Source organism: Parus major, chromosome Z (assembly GCF_001522545.3).
Source record: "Parus major isolate Abel chromosome Z, Parus_major1.1, whole genome shotgun sequence".
NCBI classification, from domain to species: Eukaryota; Metazoa; Chordata; class Aves; order Passeriformes; family Paridae; genus Parus; species Parus major.
In genome coordinates, this window is record NC_031799.1 from 10761301 (window position 1) to 10780226 (window position 18926).

Here is an 18926-nt window from a genome sequence, read left to right on the forward strand (position 1 = left end):
GACTGCCTGAGGGGGTTTGTGAAACAAAGCCTCTCCTCCATCCCTTCCCATCTCAGCTGAGAAAGCTATCACAGGGTCCCTCGTTCTGTCTTCTTGCTAATGCTGTAGTTATTGTTGTTTGTTTGCCTTGTTATACATACTAGTAAAGAACTGTTATTTCTTTCCCCAGATCTCTGCCTGAGAGCCCTTGATTTCAAAATTATAATAATTCTGAGGGAGGGGGTCTACATTTTCATTCTAAGGGCAGCTCCTGCCCTCCCTAGCAGACACCTGTCTTCCAAAACCGAGACAACGAAGGACAAAAGATGAACTGAGACAGCCTGATTGGTGTGACAAGAAGGGTAGGTTCCCAGTCTTTATTCACAACAGAAGACGACCAGATATGAAAGTTATGAGTTCTTCACTTCCCAGAAAGCTCCCTGAAATAATTTCGTGGTCATAAAACAGTGCAAATTCAAGTAAGTAGTAAACAACTTTCAGTGTAAGTATGTACAGGCAACAGCCACGAGGTCAGAAAACATTGCAGTAATAGAGAGAAAAAAATGCTGTAGCACATGTATCCCCTTTGAAGAATAAAGTTATCTCACAGTACAAAAAGAAAGGAATTCAAGCAGGAGGAGGAGTGTGAAAATCTATAAGAATCTGTACAGGGGGTTGAAACATGGAAAATTTTTCCTGAAACAGAGGAAAGTAGTCTATATGTTTAGTTGTGAGACAGAGAAATAAACAGGGCTTTTCAAAGGATTTTGCATTTATCCTGGTCCATGTCTCCCCTTCTTCGATTACCCCTCCAGCCTCCTGGTACTGGGAACTCACATGTTCCCAGCAGCAAGATCAGCAGTTGCTCCATCACACTAGTGAGACCCACAAAGCCAAAAGGTACTGCAGTGCTACAGCTGACAGGTCTACTTGACCGTCCTGGGACAGACTTCCATTTATAAAAGCCAGTCCAACCACACTTACAGAATATTTTGGTTTCCATCTCTTGCATCCTCTGCCAAACAGAACTGTATCTGGTATTGCAAGAGGAGCATTCAGGAGCCACAGCAACCTACTGCAGATGCCAGAAAAGAAAAGAGCAGTTCATCTCAGAAAAAAAAGACATACCAGGGATGCAAAGAGAAAAAGGACAGATGTGTGGGGTGGCCAAATGCCAGATCTACTCTGATTATGCTCTGATCCCCTGAGGCTGAGACTACTGAAGCATCTGGGAATTAATTTTGCAGATTGAACGTAATTGGCACAGTTACTGGAAACTTGTTATGGAACAGGAGGGTGTTGTTGTGCATACACTTAATCTGAGGAACCTATAAAAGGTGAAAGGAAAGTCATGCTTCTTTAACTGCATTATTAGAGTTTCCAAGCATTCTTCATCATGACGATAAAGTAGATGTCTGTTTCGATTGAAGCACTGACTCCAGCATAGTAGTTCATGAATTCTTCTGTTGTAACCTGAGACAAAGAAATTAAAAATAGGAAAATGAACCTTTGATTTTATTGAATGCTTAATGGTTTTCTTTAATAAATTGCATAATGCTGTATGTAAAAACCACATATTGAGAAGAACTCTTAATGAAACTCAACATCTGCTATTTCATGTGGTTTCTAACAAAAAGGAATCCAACAGGACTGACACTTAAATTTGACACTTAAAATCTGCTTAATTTCACTTTGCTAGAAAAAAGAGCTCTTGACCTTCATAACACTTGGATGGAGATGAAACATGTGAAGTTTAACTAACCTTACCAGGAACTGAAGTTAAAATCACTGCTGCCTAAGAAGACAAATTTTTTATGTGTTTTTTTCCAGGGATGCTATAATCTGGTTATTTGAAAAATTATTAATAAAGTGGGTGGGTTTTCTGATGTAATTCAGAGACAGATTGGAATTTCATATCCACCCATAGAGAGAAAATATTATTGCTCTAAACAAGTCTCCCTTAATGAAGCAAATATTATTTTGAATACCTAAGTTTTGAATAGCTTTCATGGGTATTTTGAGGTTTAAAAATGACCATTAAAAAAATAACTAATCAAATTAGCCAACAGAAAAACTGTGCATGTCTCTTGTGATGCCTTAACTCTCAAATTATGTAGATCATTCTTTGAATAAACATCACGCACAAAAATACAAAACAATATTAAAAATACATTTAGCTATGGCAGAGTGTCCAAAGGAGTGCCAAGAAGATTGTGAAGGGTCTGGAGGGGGAGCCCTGTGAGGAGTGGCTGAGGTGTCTTGGTCTGTTCAACCTGGAGGAGACTGAGGGGAGACCCCATAGCAGTTACACCTCCCTCATGAGGGGAAGAAGAGGGGCAGACACCGATCCCTTCTCTAGGGTGACAGTGATAAGAACTGAGGGAAAGTCATGACGTTGTGTCAGGGGAGATTTAGGCTGGATGTCAGGAAAAGTTTTTTCCCCAGAGGGTGTTTGGGCACTGGAACAGCTCCCCAGGGCAGTGGTCACAGCACCAGCCTGACAGAGTCCAAGGAGCATTTGGACAATAGTCTCAGGCCCATGGTGTGATTTCTGTGTATCCTGTGCAGGACTGGGAGTTGGACCTGATGATCCTGGTTCCTTCTAACTCAGCATGTTCTGTGATTCCATGATATCTGCTCTGATTGCCTTGTGTGTTAAGACACACACTGAGAACTCAGAAAAACATGACAACAGGGAGAAAGGACCACTTCAGACTGTTGTACTATCATAAGATGATTACAAGTCTCACTAAAACTGCTTATTTCAGAGGCACCCAGCAAGACCATGGTGAAGAGGGCCTTTCTAGCAAATGCTCAGCCTTGAGGCATTTCTGCTAAAAAAAAATTAGATATTTAGTATCATTAGTGTCTTCCGATTCAGGAAAGTCACAGTCTGTTCTCAGGAGAAACTAATCAGGTGAGCTAACATCGGAATTGCTGAACAAGAGGTCGATGCTCAGACACTGAACTCATAAAATATCAATATGGGGACTCATTTAATGTGTTCGTGTATGACCTCAGCACAAAAAACCAGGAGCATTTTGGTTGAAATTTGCTAGATGTCACCACTGCTGTAGAGGTGGAAAGGGATAGCTGGCTCCGAACTGGTATCTCTGAGGATGACACTGCAGCAGAAGGGATGAAGTTGAGCTCTACTAAGTGAAAATTCATGCCCAAAGCAGATAAAACCCATCACCTCTCTACACTGAGGGCCTGAGTGGTGGGAACAAAGCAAGTGAAGGATTCAGATGGAGCATTAGATAGGTACAAGGACAATGCAGTCCTGAAAACCCAGGTGCAGGCTGGAGAGTCAGGAGTGTTAAAAACATTCCACAAAGCACTGATAAAAACTTACAGCCTAGTTTGTTATGACTAGCTGCTCAGATAGAGAATATCACCATGAGAACCATGGAGATACAGGATTGCACTGAGCTGGTCAACAATGTAAGTTCAGACCAAAGAAGTCTGAAGACACGTAGCAAGAGGAAGGAGAACATGCTTGGCTCAGAGAAGGTTCCAAAGCAGATGTATAAGTCCATCACAAAACGTGTCCAGGCTTTGCACTTGAACCAGAGAGCTGAGCCAGAGTGCAGGAAGGGCTCCCAGCTCTGTCCCAGCTCCTCAGGGTACATGCCCATGGCAGTAGCCCCATCCCCATTCTCCTTCCAGCTCCCTGTAGATAAATCTGTGTCTCTATTAGGGACTGATTTCCAAGCCAAATGTCTCAATAATTACACTGCAGAAGAACTAACTGTAAATTATTTAACAAAGCAGAGAACCTGCTTTTGAACAGGATTCTAGTATTTATTCTTCTAAGAAGTGAAAAATCTCTCAATTTATGTGGGTCTTGAAAATCAGCTATTTTGTGGGGAAGTCTGAAGATGTACTTAGTATAATCTATGAAATTTGATTATTAAAGCTACAAACCTTAATACAATCTCACAACTGCCCCTTGTACCACCTGCAGAGCCCCTTAGCCTCAGAATGTGCAAGCTAGCTGTATCAGGGGTGCTGTACGCAGGTTATCCATCTACTTTGATTTTCCATATAAATGTGATGTAAATGGATGCTTGGTACTGCAATTACTCCCACACTTGGTAACTTAAGTCAAATTCTGAGTCAGATGGTGATTTCATGGCTTGCAAATAGGTGTTTCACTTACCTTCCCATCTTTGTCATAGGGTGAATCAAAATTATCCAGAAAGGCTTTAAAAACTTGTTCTTCTGTCCAGTCTCCATTTAGGTATTTGGGATGATATTTTGCATTATACAGCCCGCGTAAGTCTTCAATTGTTATGACACCATTTCCGCTCTTGTTTAACTTCTCAAATGCCTGCATGATTATCTCTTTTCTTGCATTGGACATGGGAGGCTGTAAAGAAATATTAACAGAATAATTTTATTTTTGCCAACTACTTGCCCAGTTCCAAATTCAAGTACTTGCTGTTGCTAGCAGCAAAACTTCCAAGGTAGATGGGACAATATATTGGTGATAGTCTACACTGTCCATGAGATAGAAAGGGCAATATATCCTCAAAAGAGCAATATGATTCAGACTACGCAGTGTCTACCCATACAATAGCAAATGGATAATAAGAGAGAAAATGCTACCTAGAACTCTTTTCTGATCTGCCTATTTTAAATATTTCCAACAAGAAATTACTAATTACCCTAAGTACTAATATTTTCTATCTAAATTGTTTAGGCTTCAGCAGAGCAAAGATACTTCAGACAAAATTTTACTGTGGTGGATTAGAGAAAGTCTTCCCTAAGTAAGTTAATGTTATAAAGGGATGCATCTTAAAATGGCCAACAAAGAAGTGAGATTGATGGGCTGAACTGCACAGGTACCCAGACTGCAGGACAGGAGTTTTGGACAGGAATCTAAATCAAGGCCACAGTTAATTGAAAAAAAGAATCACAATGGTTTATTTGCAAATATTCTATTCTACTTTGTCTGTTCTGCTATATTTTAATCAATATAATGCAGTAACAACATGAATTCCAGACTCACTCTCAGTGTAACAAGAAATTCATCAAAATCAATTGTTCCACTGCGGTCTTTATCAAATGCCTGGAAAATCTCCCGCGCTTCTTCCTTATTGATTATCAGAGCGTAATGTTGTAGTCCTCTCAGAAACTCATTGAAATCAAGAGTTTTACTATTGTCGGTATCAAGGATGTTAAATACCCTGTGGAGAACATGAAATTTGAGGAAAATATATAGGAAAACAGAATGCTGCAGTGGTTTAGCACAACATAGTACTGAAGCAGAGTCACCTTACTGGCATAACATTTCCTCCTTATTCTGTATTCCAAAGGAAAATTGAAAAAAAAAAAAAAAAAAAAAGAAAAAAAGATAAATTAATGAAAAACCCCTCCAACCAACAAACCCCCTACACTTATTGGCATAAGAGGTGACTTGTTTAGATTGGGTGCATGAATACAACATATCTGAAGTTAAATAACGGAAAGGCTGCCATAGTATTCCTGTTCATTATAGACCTCTGCAAGTTGCACATTTAGATGAAGTTCCAGTTGGTCACCATCTGGATCCATTTGTTGTTTATGGGACCTGGGAGGGATTTCAGGATGTGATGCAACTCCCCTTTCCTAGGAGACGCTTGCAAAAAGATTTTAGGTGCCTCACATAAACTAGACAGCTAATACACATTTACAACAAGGGCATCATACCCTAAAGGGAAGGAAGCTTAAAATCTCCAGTGCTGAAATACTTTATATAATTTTAGAAAACAGATATATGGTCAATGTTCCTATCTTTTCTTTGGCAGGATTTGTTCTGGGTCCCACAGAAGGACTTTCTCATGAGGGATTCATAGTCTTCAATCCTTCAAAAGGTGAGCAGGTCAGTCCTGTGTCCCAAAACACATGAGCCCCAATGCCAGATTTTGTGGCTTGTGGCATTTGCACTGAAATGAGGAGACTCAAGTTTTGGCCCCTGTTTAGGGTGTGAGCCTCTTGCAGCTAAAACTGTAAGGCTGAATAATGGGTTTGACATCTTGCATACTCACCTGCCAAGTCCTTTGATGCCTGCAGAACCCTTTGCTAAACACTGGAGACGAAGTCTTTCAAGAATGTCGGTGGTCTGGGACAGCCTTTTTCTAGCATTGGTTGCCATCTCTTGGTCATGTCTTGCTGTGCCTGGCATCTGGAAGACCAAAACACTGATGTGACATGGATTCACATTCAGACATAGCGCTTAAACTTGCCTTTGCATACAAAGCACCCCAAATTCCTAACTTGCAAGCTGGTAGCAACTCTTCCATGAGAACCTATTTTGACTCTCTATTTCCTTTTCCTTATATCCTTCTATCAGAAAGAGAAATTGACAATATAGGCCACCAATCACGAAAGAAGGGCTCAGACAATCACCCTGTGATTAATCCAGATGAAGGGAGGAAAGTGTATGTAAGAATTTTCTGCCTACAGTGTGAGAATATTGTGACAGCTGGTGGGTGCGCTCAGGAGTGTGTGGCTCCTTCTGTGTCCACAGCATCCTTGCCAAGCCTCTTCCACCTGGCCAGGTTTTCAGCTATCATTTGAACACAGAAAGATAAAAATTACCCTGGCTGGGGACTTTTAACTTTGATTCACTTTTTGTCCACTGAGACCCCAAATCTGCAGAGCAGAGACTTCTCCCATTGCATGTCTGAGCAACAGCACATACATAACACCTACTCCTTTTTTAACACAACTGCAGAACAAATTAAAACCTTAAACTTTCACTGTATTTAGCACCCTATCCTATGTATTTAGGATTTCATATACTGACAACAAAGGCCTTCCAGCTTCCCTCAGAGGAAAACAGCGGAATACAAATAGGGAAAACTAGCTTTTGACTCTACAGTGCTGCATAGCACCACCAAGAGCAGCATGCACAGGCTAGCAGAGACCCCCTCCCTCTCCCACAGGGATTACTTGTGCCTAGTGCTAAGAAAAGTGGGACTGCCCATGCCCATACTGATATTTTACGGCCACAATGAATCCTGGGCACATGCTCAGGGCCAAGACTGCTGTTCCATAGCCTGGCTGATGGTCTGCAGCAGGTCATGAAGCCTCGCAAAATATTTTCCAGCCTTTCAAGCACCACTGGAGCAGGGCACTCAAGAATCACAAAAGTTACAACAGAGCTCTAGGCTCAGAGAGCCACTGGTGCTCTGCTGAGACAGTCCTGGGATGAGGAGATGAAGCCCAGCCGCCCTGTGAGGCACATGGCACTTCCAACCCCTTTATCATTCCATGTGCAAAAGTGTGAACTGAAATGGTCAGACAAAACTTCTGAGAAACATGGAATTAAACTGTTTCATCTTAACAACTCCACTCCTGTTTACAGAACATTGGCTATTACTGCTGGTAATGCCACACATGCTGAATTTTATAACCACTTCAGATGACTCCAGCTGGGCTTTGAAGAACAGAAAAATAAAATAGTTTTGTACTCCCCAAATGGTTTCAGTACTAACTTACTGTAGAAGTCTAGAGAGGTAAAAAATAGAGCATTTTGGCCTTTGCTTCAGACAGAGCAAGCAAAGTTCTTCTGGGAACTCATTAACCAGTGATCAGGAAGATCTCACAGCTGTGTGAGATCAGCAGCCAAATATGTTTTTTGCAAACAATGACCTGTCCTTAAGGAGAAATGTTTAGCTGGAAAGAATTTAAAATACAGTGAGGTTACATAAGCACAGTGCAAACTATATTTACATTATATAGTAATGTACTATTGCTTATATATATCTATATATGTGTGTATACATATATATATATATATATATATATAACAACATATATATAGATAGATAGATAGATAGATAGATAGATAGATAGATAGATAGATAGATAGATGTATAACAATATATGTGTATAACTGTTCATCTAAATACAGAGTACATGATGCAATCATATCATTGTGCAGTGTGCTTCTCTCTACACTATGTTGTCTTTATGGAGCTCTACAAATACTGCGACCAGCAAGGACATAATTCGTGTCTACTGCACCTTGCAAAAATCTACACAAACACACACTGTGAAAAGAGTGTAGTGTCTCCTTGCCTCGGGTTCAGTGAAGTCATTTCCAGAATACTGCAATGTGCATCAGATGATCATTGCAGTAAGTCTCGTGAACTGATCCTAGGGAGGGATAATCTGATTTGCTATCTGTAACGATGTCTTGAACCTCAATAAAAGCCACTGAAACTGGCCAATCCTCTGTAATTTCTGCAGTAAGAATAAAATTTACTTCTCTAACTATATGCATTTCTGCCTCAGAATTCACCATCTCTAGGCAAAGTTGTTCCAGTATTGAATAATTTTTCTTTTAATAGAAGTTGTTTCTAGTCTGAATTTCTACTATATTAGATGCTGCTTTACTCTCTTTTACAAGATTCAAGAGCTACCTATTAAAACGTGTCCAGATGTAAGTACTTGAAGGTCTCTTTTAAACTCACTTAGGCTTAGTAATTAGGCATAGCTCAGGGCTCCTGGTACAAAATGATTTTCCTGATGTTTAATATAATAAACAGATAATTCTGCTGTTACTCTTGAACTTTTCAATTTTTCCCATTGTTCCTTCTGAATTGGGTCAGAGCACTCCAATAATCTCACTAGTAGCATAGGTAAAGATATTCCCACTTTTTTCACTCCCAAGTATCATGGTTAAAAACACTAATAATAAATATTTCTGCTGCTCTTTGCAGCTCTGCATTCTCTATAATGTTCATTAACGAAATCACCAACAACATGTTTCTATACAAAACTCTGCAATTAAAGTCTGTTTGTAAAGTATTTGCACTTTCACATCACACTAAAGCCTCTTAAACAGGTCCTGGCTTCCTGTGCCACATGGTAGTAAGCATTTGAGAGCCCTTTTTATACATCCAGAAAATACAGAAAACCAGTTAAATATAAAACCTGTTACATGCAACACTGGTCCACAGTGACACTTAGATACCACTTTCTTATTTCTGTTGGCTGCAGGTTTAAGTTAGAGGTAAATCCTTCCTAGGCTGTACTGTAAGAAAAAAATGTGGAGGCCCTGGGGCCTGCTGAGGAGATACCAAAAAAGTTACTCTAGAAATCAGCACCTTAGGCTCCTGGGTTACCTCGCTGCGTGGTGAGGTAAAAGACTCAGATCTTAAATCTGAGGGTATAAAGGGTTATATCACCCTTAAATCCTTCCCCAGTTCCAGAACGTTCTTGGCTCTCGGTTCCCCATGGGCTACCCATTCCCACTTCTCCACCTCACATCCCTGTCTCTCTGGCCCCTCATCCCTGTTGCCTGTTGCTGCTTTCCCTGTTTTTGTACCACCTCCTAAGTCCTTACAGCATTGGCCCTCTGCCCCATGTGCCACCCCCTTGCACCCCACTTGCAATATGTAATAATAAATTACATATTTAATCCTGTTCCTGCCGTTATCTTGGGTCCTCGTCCCTAGACCCTCCCACAATAAAAACCTTTCCTGGAACACTACATGAAGACCCTTCCTGCTCTTTCCCTGAGGGCCTATTATTCCTTTCTGGAGTGTGTGTGGGTGCCCCACCTGCTGTCTGCACGTTCGCCTGAATCCTTGGAAGTCAGAGAGAGCTTTCAGGGCAGCGATGGCTGCAGCTTGCCTGGGCCTGCAGCCCCACAAAAAAGACTCCAAATCTGTGCAAGGAGGTAGGAATCACACAAATTCACATGTTCTTTCCTCCCCTTTCATTTTGCTCTTGCTCTTTTTTGGATTATGTGAAGTAATTAAAGATGCAATCAAGGTTTGTTGAATATAACAGTTCCCTGCATAGTGTACAATTGTCTTCCACCTGAATACCATTAGTAAAACAATAACAGGTGAAAACAGTAATTCCACATGTTTTTCGTTTGTGTATCTCATCCAAGACTATCAGATTTCTCCCTCAGTGAAATTAACCAGCAGTGTTTATTTTCATTCTGAATTCTAGCGAGTTATGTTTAATAGCCTAGGCTATGAAAAATTGCAATACCCCACACTGTCAGTATTGTTTTTTTCTATAGGTAATGTTGTGTTGTGCAGACCAAACAGAAATAATTGCATTTATTCCTAACAAATACAAAATCTTAAATTTTGGGTTGCATTTTTCCAGAAGAATCTTAGGCTGTTCAGCAACCAGATCCCTTTACGTTCCTCTGCACTTGAGGATTAAACCTGGAAGGAGTTAGATTCAGTCTAAACTCTGCGACATTTGTATAGATATTATCCTTCAGCTGAGCCCAAGAACCTCCTATAAAAATTGTAAAAGCCACTACAGTATGATGGGCAGAGTCCCGTACGTAGCTCTGGATTGCCCAGGCTCCTGAAAGCCCCTGTCCTGACCAAAGACACAAGCAGCACACCACCCACCCCAGAGGAGAAGATCTCAGGATCTAAGAATAGATTAAGTACCCTTAAAAAATTGAACACATTTAGTTTACTTCTTATAATTTCATTAAATTACTAAAAGCATGAAAACTGCAGGAGTATTTGAGAACCATCTAAACACCTTGTTAAGAATCTGGCTTCCTAGCCCCTCAGACCCCTCTGCAGCAGCCTCCCACCTCTCTCTCGATCGTGACCAGCACCATCCCGCTTCAACCTTCTGAGAGGGGGACATATACATATATATTTAGATACTTAAATTAAAAAATAGGCTTTTAAAAATTAGATTAAAAATATTAGATTTAACAGTTAAATTTAATTAGAATTAATTTAACTACTCTTGGATGATCGGAGAAACGTGCTGTGAGATAGAACGCAGGAAAAAAAAATCCTTTACCTTCTCTTTTGAATCGCCGGGGTTCCAATCAGGACGGAGACGTGTTCAGGAGGTTCGGACAGCGTTCCAGGCTCAAGCAAGAAGTTGAAGTGATAATGGGCCACAGCCTTAATGCAAAGCTTTTTATCCATCTCGCTTTACTTGTTTACACACCCGGCTGCCCTTGGCCCCCCCTTTTTCGGAAGCCTGGAGTTTGCCAGCTGATCTCCAAGGTGACATGGAGGCTGTGCTTGCTTCCCTGGACAATTGATATGGGGTTTTGATAACTTTTTTATTTTCTCTCTTTTAAAAATATTCTCTTTTCTTCTCATCTCTGCCCGCTTGAGCTGGATAGCAGAGACAAGTGGGAGGCACCTTGTGCTGCTCCTTGCTGAGCAGTAAGACAGAGGGATAGTGGCTGTGGGAAAGTGCTGAATTGCCTGGAGGCCTTGTACAAGGTTGTGTTTTTAAAACATGTTTCTCTGCTTCCATAGTTGAGACAGTTGAAAAAACTCTCTGATTCAACTCAAAACATAACAGAAAAGTAAGTAGTAAGTAAAAAAGTAAAAAAAGTAGTAAGTAAAAGACTGTCAGTTGTCATTCACAAAAAAAAAGAAATCCTCACCAGCATGGTTTTTTTCTCTGATGATTAATTGCCACTTTGAAGGCCCACTGGTGGTTAAAACCTCTGGGGAGATACTGAGCTTGTGTTCATTTGCAGCAAGAAGAAAGCTGAAAAGGTTAAACACCCATATGATGAGGAAAAAATGCTCTCTACCTAGACACACCTATTAGCAACTCGATCTGCAGAAGGTCACAAACATTGTCAGTAAGATAACATACCACTTTGGTAGGGAATCAGGAAGTTGGTAGACTCCTTAGGGGTAGGAATTAGACTCTGTGTCTTCCCTGGCCCTCTGGGTCAGCAGCAAGGTGAACATGTAAGATCAAAGCTGATGGCAAAGGCAGCATGTACAAGTCAGTGTGAAAGTGTGTGGAAAATTAAGGGAGAGCCCTGTTCTGGCCATGGACAAAACACAAAGGAAGAATGAAAAAGTGCATTGTTTCCTGGCAAAAGCACAAAATTATTTTAGGCAATTTCTAGACTAATACCACTTGCATCCTGGCAGGCTGCTTATCTCTCATCGACAGGTACTTCCTGGTACTAAACCAAAGCTTGTGCAAGACTTAGAATATTCTTTTATATTCTTTTACCTTATATTCTTTTATCATTATTAATATCTTAATGTTCTTTTATATTCTTTTTATATTTCTCATATAATTTCGCAGCTGATTGCACATTAATGCACAAGCAGGGAACAATGCTTATTTAATCATTTACTGATTCAAAAATATTACCTTTGTGAAAATGTAACATCCTTCCATCCACTATCTTTGTTTTGTGAATTGATCTCCATAGACCTCCTGGGAACGCAGAAGAGATAAAGGGCTAAGAACATTATCTGGGCTGCTGCCTGTCCACACACTCTGCAAAGACAAAACAGAGGCACTGAGGGCTGGAGAAATAGATTCATTGAAAAACAAGTTGGTCCTTGGATTTCGGCCTCCCACCTGAATAAAGAAATTCTTCAAGTGCAGAATTTGCATTGATTTTTAGGGGGTTGCAGTAGATTGAAACAACGGGATGGGCTCTTGAAAGCAAAAAAATAATTTAATACTAGATATTCAGCTGCATTCTGTTGCCTTTCCTTCCCTTTGTCAGTGAGCCCAGGCACATACAGACACACATGGATGTTTACCCTAGACTCCTCTGGAATCAGGATTGTGCCATTTCTGAGGTGGTTAATGAGTTACCAGCCTGAAAAATTATTTTCAGGCTTTCAGGTGTCTCAGATTACATTAGGGTGCGACAAAATTTATTTGGTTGTACCTGTTTTGTTACTGTGTACAAAGCTGTAAGCAGAGTTCAGTGAATTCAGAATTTATTATAAAGGATATAGAGCTTTCATCAGAACTCTGAAATTTTTTCTCATCATTTTCTAACTAGCGCTGAATACATGCATACCTATTTGATTGTCAGATTTGTCTGAACAGCCTGAACTGCCTGCTCAGTTTGTAGTTCATCACTGGACTGAACTAACTAAGAAAAATATACTATGAGGCCTAACATGATCTATAAAATCATGACAGAGCCAATTCAAGGTAAATGAGGTTTCTAAAAATTCAGGTTTTGTGGTGAATTTAGCCTGGAGGGAAGGTATAAGAAATGCCTTATTAATTTTATAAGAACTGTCTCAAAAAAAAGTGTCCCTAGTTGTTTTGCAGTTTAGTTTACAAGTTCTAGTACTGTTTCTTGATGTGCCAGCTGTAATCATTGTTGTGGAGAAGCTCTTCAGCTATGGGAACAGGTATGAGCTTATCTGCTTGTCCTTGGTAGGGAAGTCAGCAGGGTTGTTTGGGCGGAATACAAGAAAAAACGGCAATCATGAAGTCCCAGAACACTATGTAGCAGAGAAGATTAATTTACAGGATAAGCCAATGTGTTTTTTCCTGACATTAAAATTAAGAAAGTTTCACATGCACTAAAAAAGAAGCCCTTGTGGTAAGTACATTGTCAAGGGGAAAGTATTCTGATTTTAAACCAAGCTGTAATCCAATTAAATCACAGAATCATGGAATGGTTTGTATTGGAAGGGGCCTCACAGGTCATCTAGTTCCAAACAGAACTGAACTCTGACTCTAAATATAATGTTTTTATATCCAAAAATGCTGTCTCCCTGTGTGGTTTGTAGTTCTCCAGATGAAATTAATTGTCTGTTCTCCAGAGCAGAGACCAGCTGGCACATGCAGACTGTGCTTATGCTACTGAGCTAATTCCTAGGAGAGTGGTCACCACCAACCTGCCTGCTGGCCTCAGACCTGCTTTGTAACAGAGCCCCAGCCCAGTCTCCACGTATGTCTGGCTCCCCCACCACTGACCCTCATCTCTCCCCTTTTGAGTGTTCCCAGCCCAAAGGGTGCACTCTGCCAGCAGTGTCCATGTGATGAATTGCTCTGCCTGGCTACGCAACTGCAGCATTCCTAACCTCTACCTTTACTTGCCTTTTCCCCTTGCTGTCCAGAAACACAAACAAAGTTTGTTTTTTTAATGCTATGTCAACTGCTAAATGCACTTGACAAGTTTTTTTGAAAGTTATTTGAGACCAGGAGCATTCCAGAAAAAGAGGCAGTTATATTTAAAATTTTTCTTTTCTTGAAAATCTACCACAAATCTGTTTTCAGTTGGAGAATGGAAAAGGAAAACACTAGATATTTCAAAATATATTTTTAAGAAGTTAAGCAGTGTTTACTAATGTTTACAATGTTACTAATGTTTACTAGAAATTATTTCATTCTAGCCTGTGCCTTGAAATAATGACAATTTCTGTTCTTGAATATTTCAGGCCAAATAGAAAAAACAATGTTGTGGGTGTTAGGGTTTTTTAAAATTCTACTGTATTTCTTAAAAATATTGGCAATTTTCTGTCAACCACAGTGTAACAATGCAATGTAGGCCTGACATGCATGAGAAACTTCTGTGCTCAGCCCTCTCTCTTTTGTCCACAGAAGAAAACTGTTAAATGGGCCCAGCATTTACTAAGATCAAATACCTTTTGATGCTGAAAAGCTGTCCTTAATCATTGCAAAGTGGGGGAAGTAGTGAAGAATAGAACAAGAACAGTCTGCAGCTTACTTCAACAACAGCCAGAACAATCTGTCCTCACTGAAGGGGGCAAAGGGAAGGGAGAAGGGAAGGGATCCAAAAGCAGAAGGTTTCAGCAAGCTGCTCCTCAGAGAGGCCTCCCTGGTCACAAAATGCTGGAATGTCCTGGGGAAGGAAGAGTAGTTGTGAAGTCTCTGCTGTTGGCACAGGCATATGCCAAGACAGGGAGTCTTGATCCTTTTTTACAATCCTTCCAGTCCTCAGAAATGTGGATTTTTAGAGGTATCTGAGATCATGCAAGCACCATTAGGCAGGAGAGGAAAAAGCAGTGAGAAGTGATGTCAGTAGTCATGCAGGAGAGGCCAATGACTGCTACAGGAGTATCTGGAGAGGGCTGTGAGGGAGGAGATGTACTGGCTGCCAAGGCAGGGAACTCTTCGCTTGCCAGCCCATGGAGCCAAACTGACTGCAGCTATGACTTCAGCCTGTGTGGTATCATTTCTTAAACAACCACAAATGGGATGTATTCTTTTCTTGTTATTCACTGGAGCTTCCTCTCCAAATTAACAGGAACTGTTTTGGTTCCTGACTCCAGAAATGTACTGGTGGTATGTGAGCTGGATGCTTTTCCCAACCAGGGCATGCTTGACATGGCAGAACATTCAGCACTCAGCATGCTGGGGATGCTCATCAGCATGGCTGGTGATACACAATCACTTTTGATGTCCCAGAGTCTCTTCTCTCAGTGGCCTCTGCATTTCAGAAGTGACTTATGTCACCCAGAGCATGTGCTATTGCCAGGCTTCTCTGCACAGCAGGCCTGAGACGGTACCACCTTGGCACAGGAGCTGCTGTTGCCTCAGACAAGGTCTCTTCTCTGGCCGTGAATAAGAGGCTCAAGGATGAGTCAGCCAACAGAAGACACAGCCAGGTCTCAAAACAGATGAATGCATCCTCACTCATAAGTAAGGGCTGGAAGGAGAGAGGTGATATGGTTGTAAAAGTCCCTCAAGAGTGTCTCTGCCAAGAGGCTTGCCAACCTTGTGACAGGGACTTTAATGCAGATTTGCTGGGACTCATGACCAAAGCCTGAGAAGGAGGAGAGGTGTGGGGTGGCCCTAACATTTTCCAGCATTGGAAACAGCACTGCTGACAATCAGGTCAGGTGTCTGCATAGCACAGATGCACATGCACAAGAAAAACAGGAGACTATAGTCTAAACATGGTCCTCAGAGTGACAGAATGACTGAATGATCGAGGCTGGAGGAAGCCTTCAAGACTATTGAGTCCAGCTGCCAACCTAGCACCACAATAATCATCCCTAAACATATTCCTAAATGCCACATCCAGATGCCACCTGAACACTTCCAGAGAAGATGACTCTACCACCTCTCTGGGCAATTTATTCCAATGCCTGATCACCTTTTCATAGAAAAATATTTTTCCTAATATCTAGTAAGAACCTTCCCTGGCATAACTTAACACTATTTCTTCTCATCCTTTGGCTTGAGACAAGGCAGAAGACATTGATTCCCACCAGGCTACATCCTTCTTTTAGGGAATTGTAGAGAGTGATATGGTCTCCCCTGAGCCTCCTTTTCTGGAGGCTAAACACACCCAGATCCCTCTGCTTCTCCTCATCCAACTTGTGCTCCAGACCCTTCGCCAGTTCTGTTTCCCTTCCCTGAACTCTCTCCAGCACCTCAATGTCCTTTTTGTAGTGAGTGGCCCAGAACTGAAGTCAGGATTCCAGGTTTGGTGCACAGCACAGAGGAACAGTCACTACCCTGATCCTGCTGGCCACACTATTGCTTATCCAGACCAGGATGTCCTTTGCCTTCTTGGCCACCCGGGTACACACCAGCAAACTGCTGATTTCTGCTCATTTGCCCTGGTACAGAAGTCAGATTTAAAGATTTGTAATTCCAGGCTAGGTTATTAGGCTTTCTGAGCATGCTAATTTTCAGCCTTGGTGGAATTAAAATCGATTAGCACCCCCTCCAGTTTCATATGCCTCTAAAATTTAGATCTTTGGGAAAGTATCTCTCTTAAAATAAGTGCATGTGTTCCCTACCAGTGAACAGTGGACACGTGTAGGTGTCTTTGGTACATTTCAGGCAAGCCCAAGGGAGTTTGGGATCCACCTCCCCCAAGCTTCCCAGGGAGTGTCTCCCACGGACATTCACAATGCCCAGCAGAGGGATGGGATACTGACCTGAGCCCACAGCTCTCACAGGGCATGCATATAGGATGAAGACAGACACCTTTTTCACTATCTCTGGCTCTGCATAGTTTTGCTTGTGGATTGTTTTTTCCAGTATCAACCTCCAGCACCCAGTCTGGGCATGCTCTTCATAGATGAGGCAGACCACTGAGCCAGGAGACTCCAGCTAGAACTTGTGAACAGTGGCTTTGTCAGTGCTGACTAGGAGAAACTGCCAAATCCCCACACTGCACTTTTGGGAATCCAGTTAGAGATGTCTTTCTGTACTGTTCTGTCTCTTTGTATTATACAATAACTTTAAAGGCTTCAGAAAAACAGATCTCACTATAAAAGTCCTTTCTTAAAAATAATTCAGATGAATGGGAAAATGTAAACTAGTTCCATCTGCTTACTACCCCCTGTGTATTACAAACCACTGAAATGAAAAAATCACAATGCTGAGGGAATTATCTGACAAGATAATTGTCTCATGCTTTTGACATAAACTTTTGATTCCTGTTAGGCAGCACCGTATTAGTGGTAGGAAAGGTCCTGAAATTAAGCCACTAAAGACTTAATTTGGAGATTAAAAACAGCAGCTCCTTGCTTTGCTGCTTCGTTCATAGCTATGGATCTCTAAAACTCCCACAATTTGGATAATCACTTTCATCAGTGAACATTCAACTAGAGACATATGGGCTTGCACTCGATGCACTCCTTCTACTGCTTAAAAATTTAAAGGTTTTCTCTACATGACCCCTTGCCCAATTTGCTGAGAGGGCAGGCAAGAAGTGGAGCAGGGTTGCCCTGTAACCTGGCACTGCCATTGCTAGAAACAAGTACTATGCTTCTGCAGAGCTTCAGGACAAGGGCCTGGAGGCTTCCTCTGTCTGAGCTCTTCTTGATCTGCCCATAGATTTGTTTTATTTTCTGTGACAGCAGTTTCTTTAAGTGATAAGTTGTGTGTGGTAATTAAATTTTGTTTTTGTTTTTCTTTGTATGGTGCAGATTTATATAAGGAGAAATAACAATTAGTATTTCTATGAGTAATGGAGATATTTACATCTTATCGACATCTACATATCTACATCTAATACAATACCAGGATGGAGACACAGCATAAAGCTTAGAGCAGTACAGGGCATGAAATTATGAAATCTGGGGCACAGGCTTGGCAGTGGGGACCTTGGCGCTCCCCAGCAGTGGTCAGTTAGAGAAATATGGAGTTGGAGCTGGACAAACATGAGTTTAGGAGTAACAAAGAGAGCAAAAAAAGAGCCTGTAGTCCATGTGGAATAAACTACACACAGTAAATTCAGCTGTAAAATGTAGCTGCAGACTAGTAGGGGAAAAAAAAAGGTGCAATGCAATTGCATCTTAGGAAACATAGACAAATGACGTCAAGTAGATCCTAGAGCATCAATGTGATAATTTTCCAAGAAAGGACCTGAAGATTTACAGTTTTAAATCTAAAGGCTGAACATTCTGCCTTATTTAATGCATTCTTTGTCTGTGTCTTCAGCATGCATTATGGACCAAGGGTATCTCAGTGCCCTGAGCTGGAGGACTGACTGCAAGAATAGTCAGATTCCTGTCAACCCTGAATTTGTGTGGGATCTGCTGCTCCAGCTGAATCCTTACAAATCTGTGGGACTGGTTGGATTCATTATTCATTTGAGAATCCTCAAAGAGCTGGCTGATGTCATCACAAGACCTCTCTTGATGATTTATGAGCATATTGGGAATCCAGAGAGATCCTAGCTGACTGCAAACATCATCCCAGTTTTCAAAAAGGGTACGAAGAAGGACCCTGGAAACAACATGTCTTTCAGTCCCACTTCAGTGCCTGGCAAAATCATAGAAAAGTTTATTTTGGGGAATATTGAAAGGGCAATGCATGTGTTAGCCACAGTAAACATGGCTTCATGAGGGGAAAGTCCTGCTTTTGGAACTTCTTTTCCTCCTACAGCAGGGTAGCTGATCAAGGGAAGCCAATTGATAAAACATCTTGAAATTTAAGCAGAGCTTTAGGTACTGTCTCTCACAGGATGCTTCTGGACAAAATGTCCAGCCTACAGCTGGACAAACACTTTCTGTGATGTGTGAACAGCTGGCTGATGGGGGGGGCACAAAGGGTTACAGTGACTGGGGTGGCATCAGGCTGGTGAGCTGTCACTGGTGGGTTCCACAGGGCTCCATCCTCAGCCCTCTGCTCTTCAACATCTTAATAAATTACCTGGAAACAGAACTGGAACAGATGCAAGTTCAGAGACGATACAAAACTGGGAGGAGCTGTTGGCTCCCTTGAAGGCA

General features: G+C 41.4%; 1 protein-coding gene across 1 annotated transcript; it reads right to left on the bottom strand.

The window, feature by feature from the left end:
- Positions 1-324: 324 nt before the first annotated feature.
- CAPSL (calcyphosine like) lies at positions 325-10875 on the bottom strand. Its single transcript, XM_015615590.2, has 5 exons — positions 10768-10875; positions 6012-6148; positions 4994-5171; positions 4142-4351; positions 325-1452 (listed from the first exon to the last, which is right to left on the bottom strand). The coding sequence occupies exons 2-5, from the start codon at positions 6146-6148 to the stop codon at positions 1351-1353; spliced, it is 627 nt and encodes a 208-aa protein (XP_015471076.1). The 5' UTR covers positions 10768-10875; the 3' UTR covers positions 325-1350.
- Between the last annotated feature and the right edge of the window lie 8051 nt (positions 10876-18926).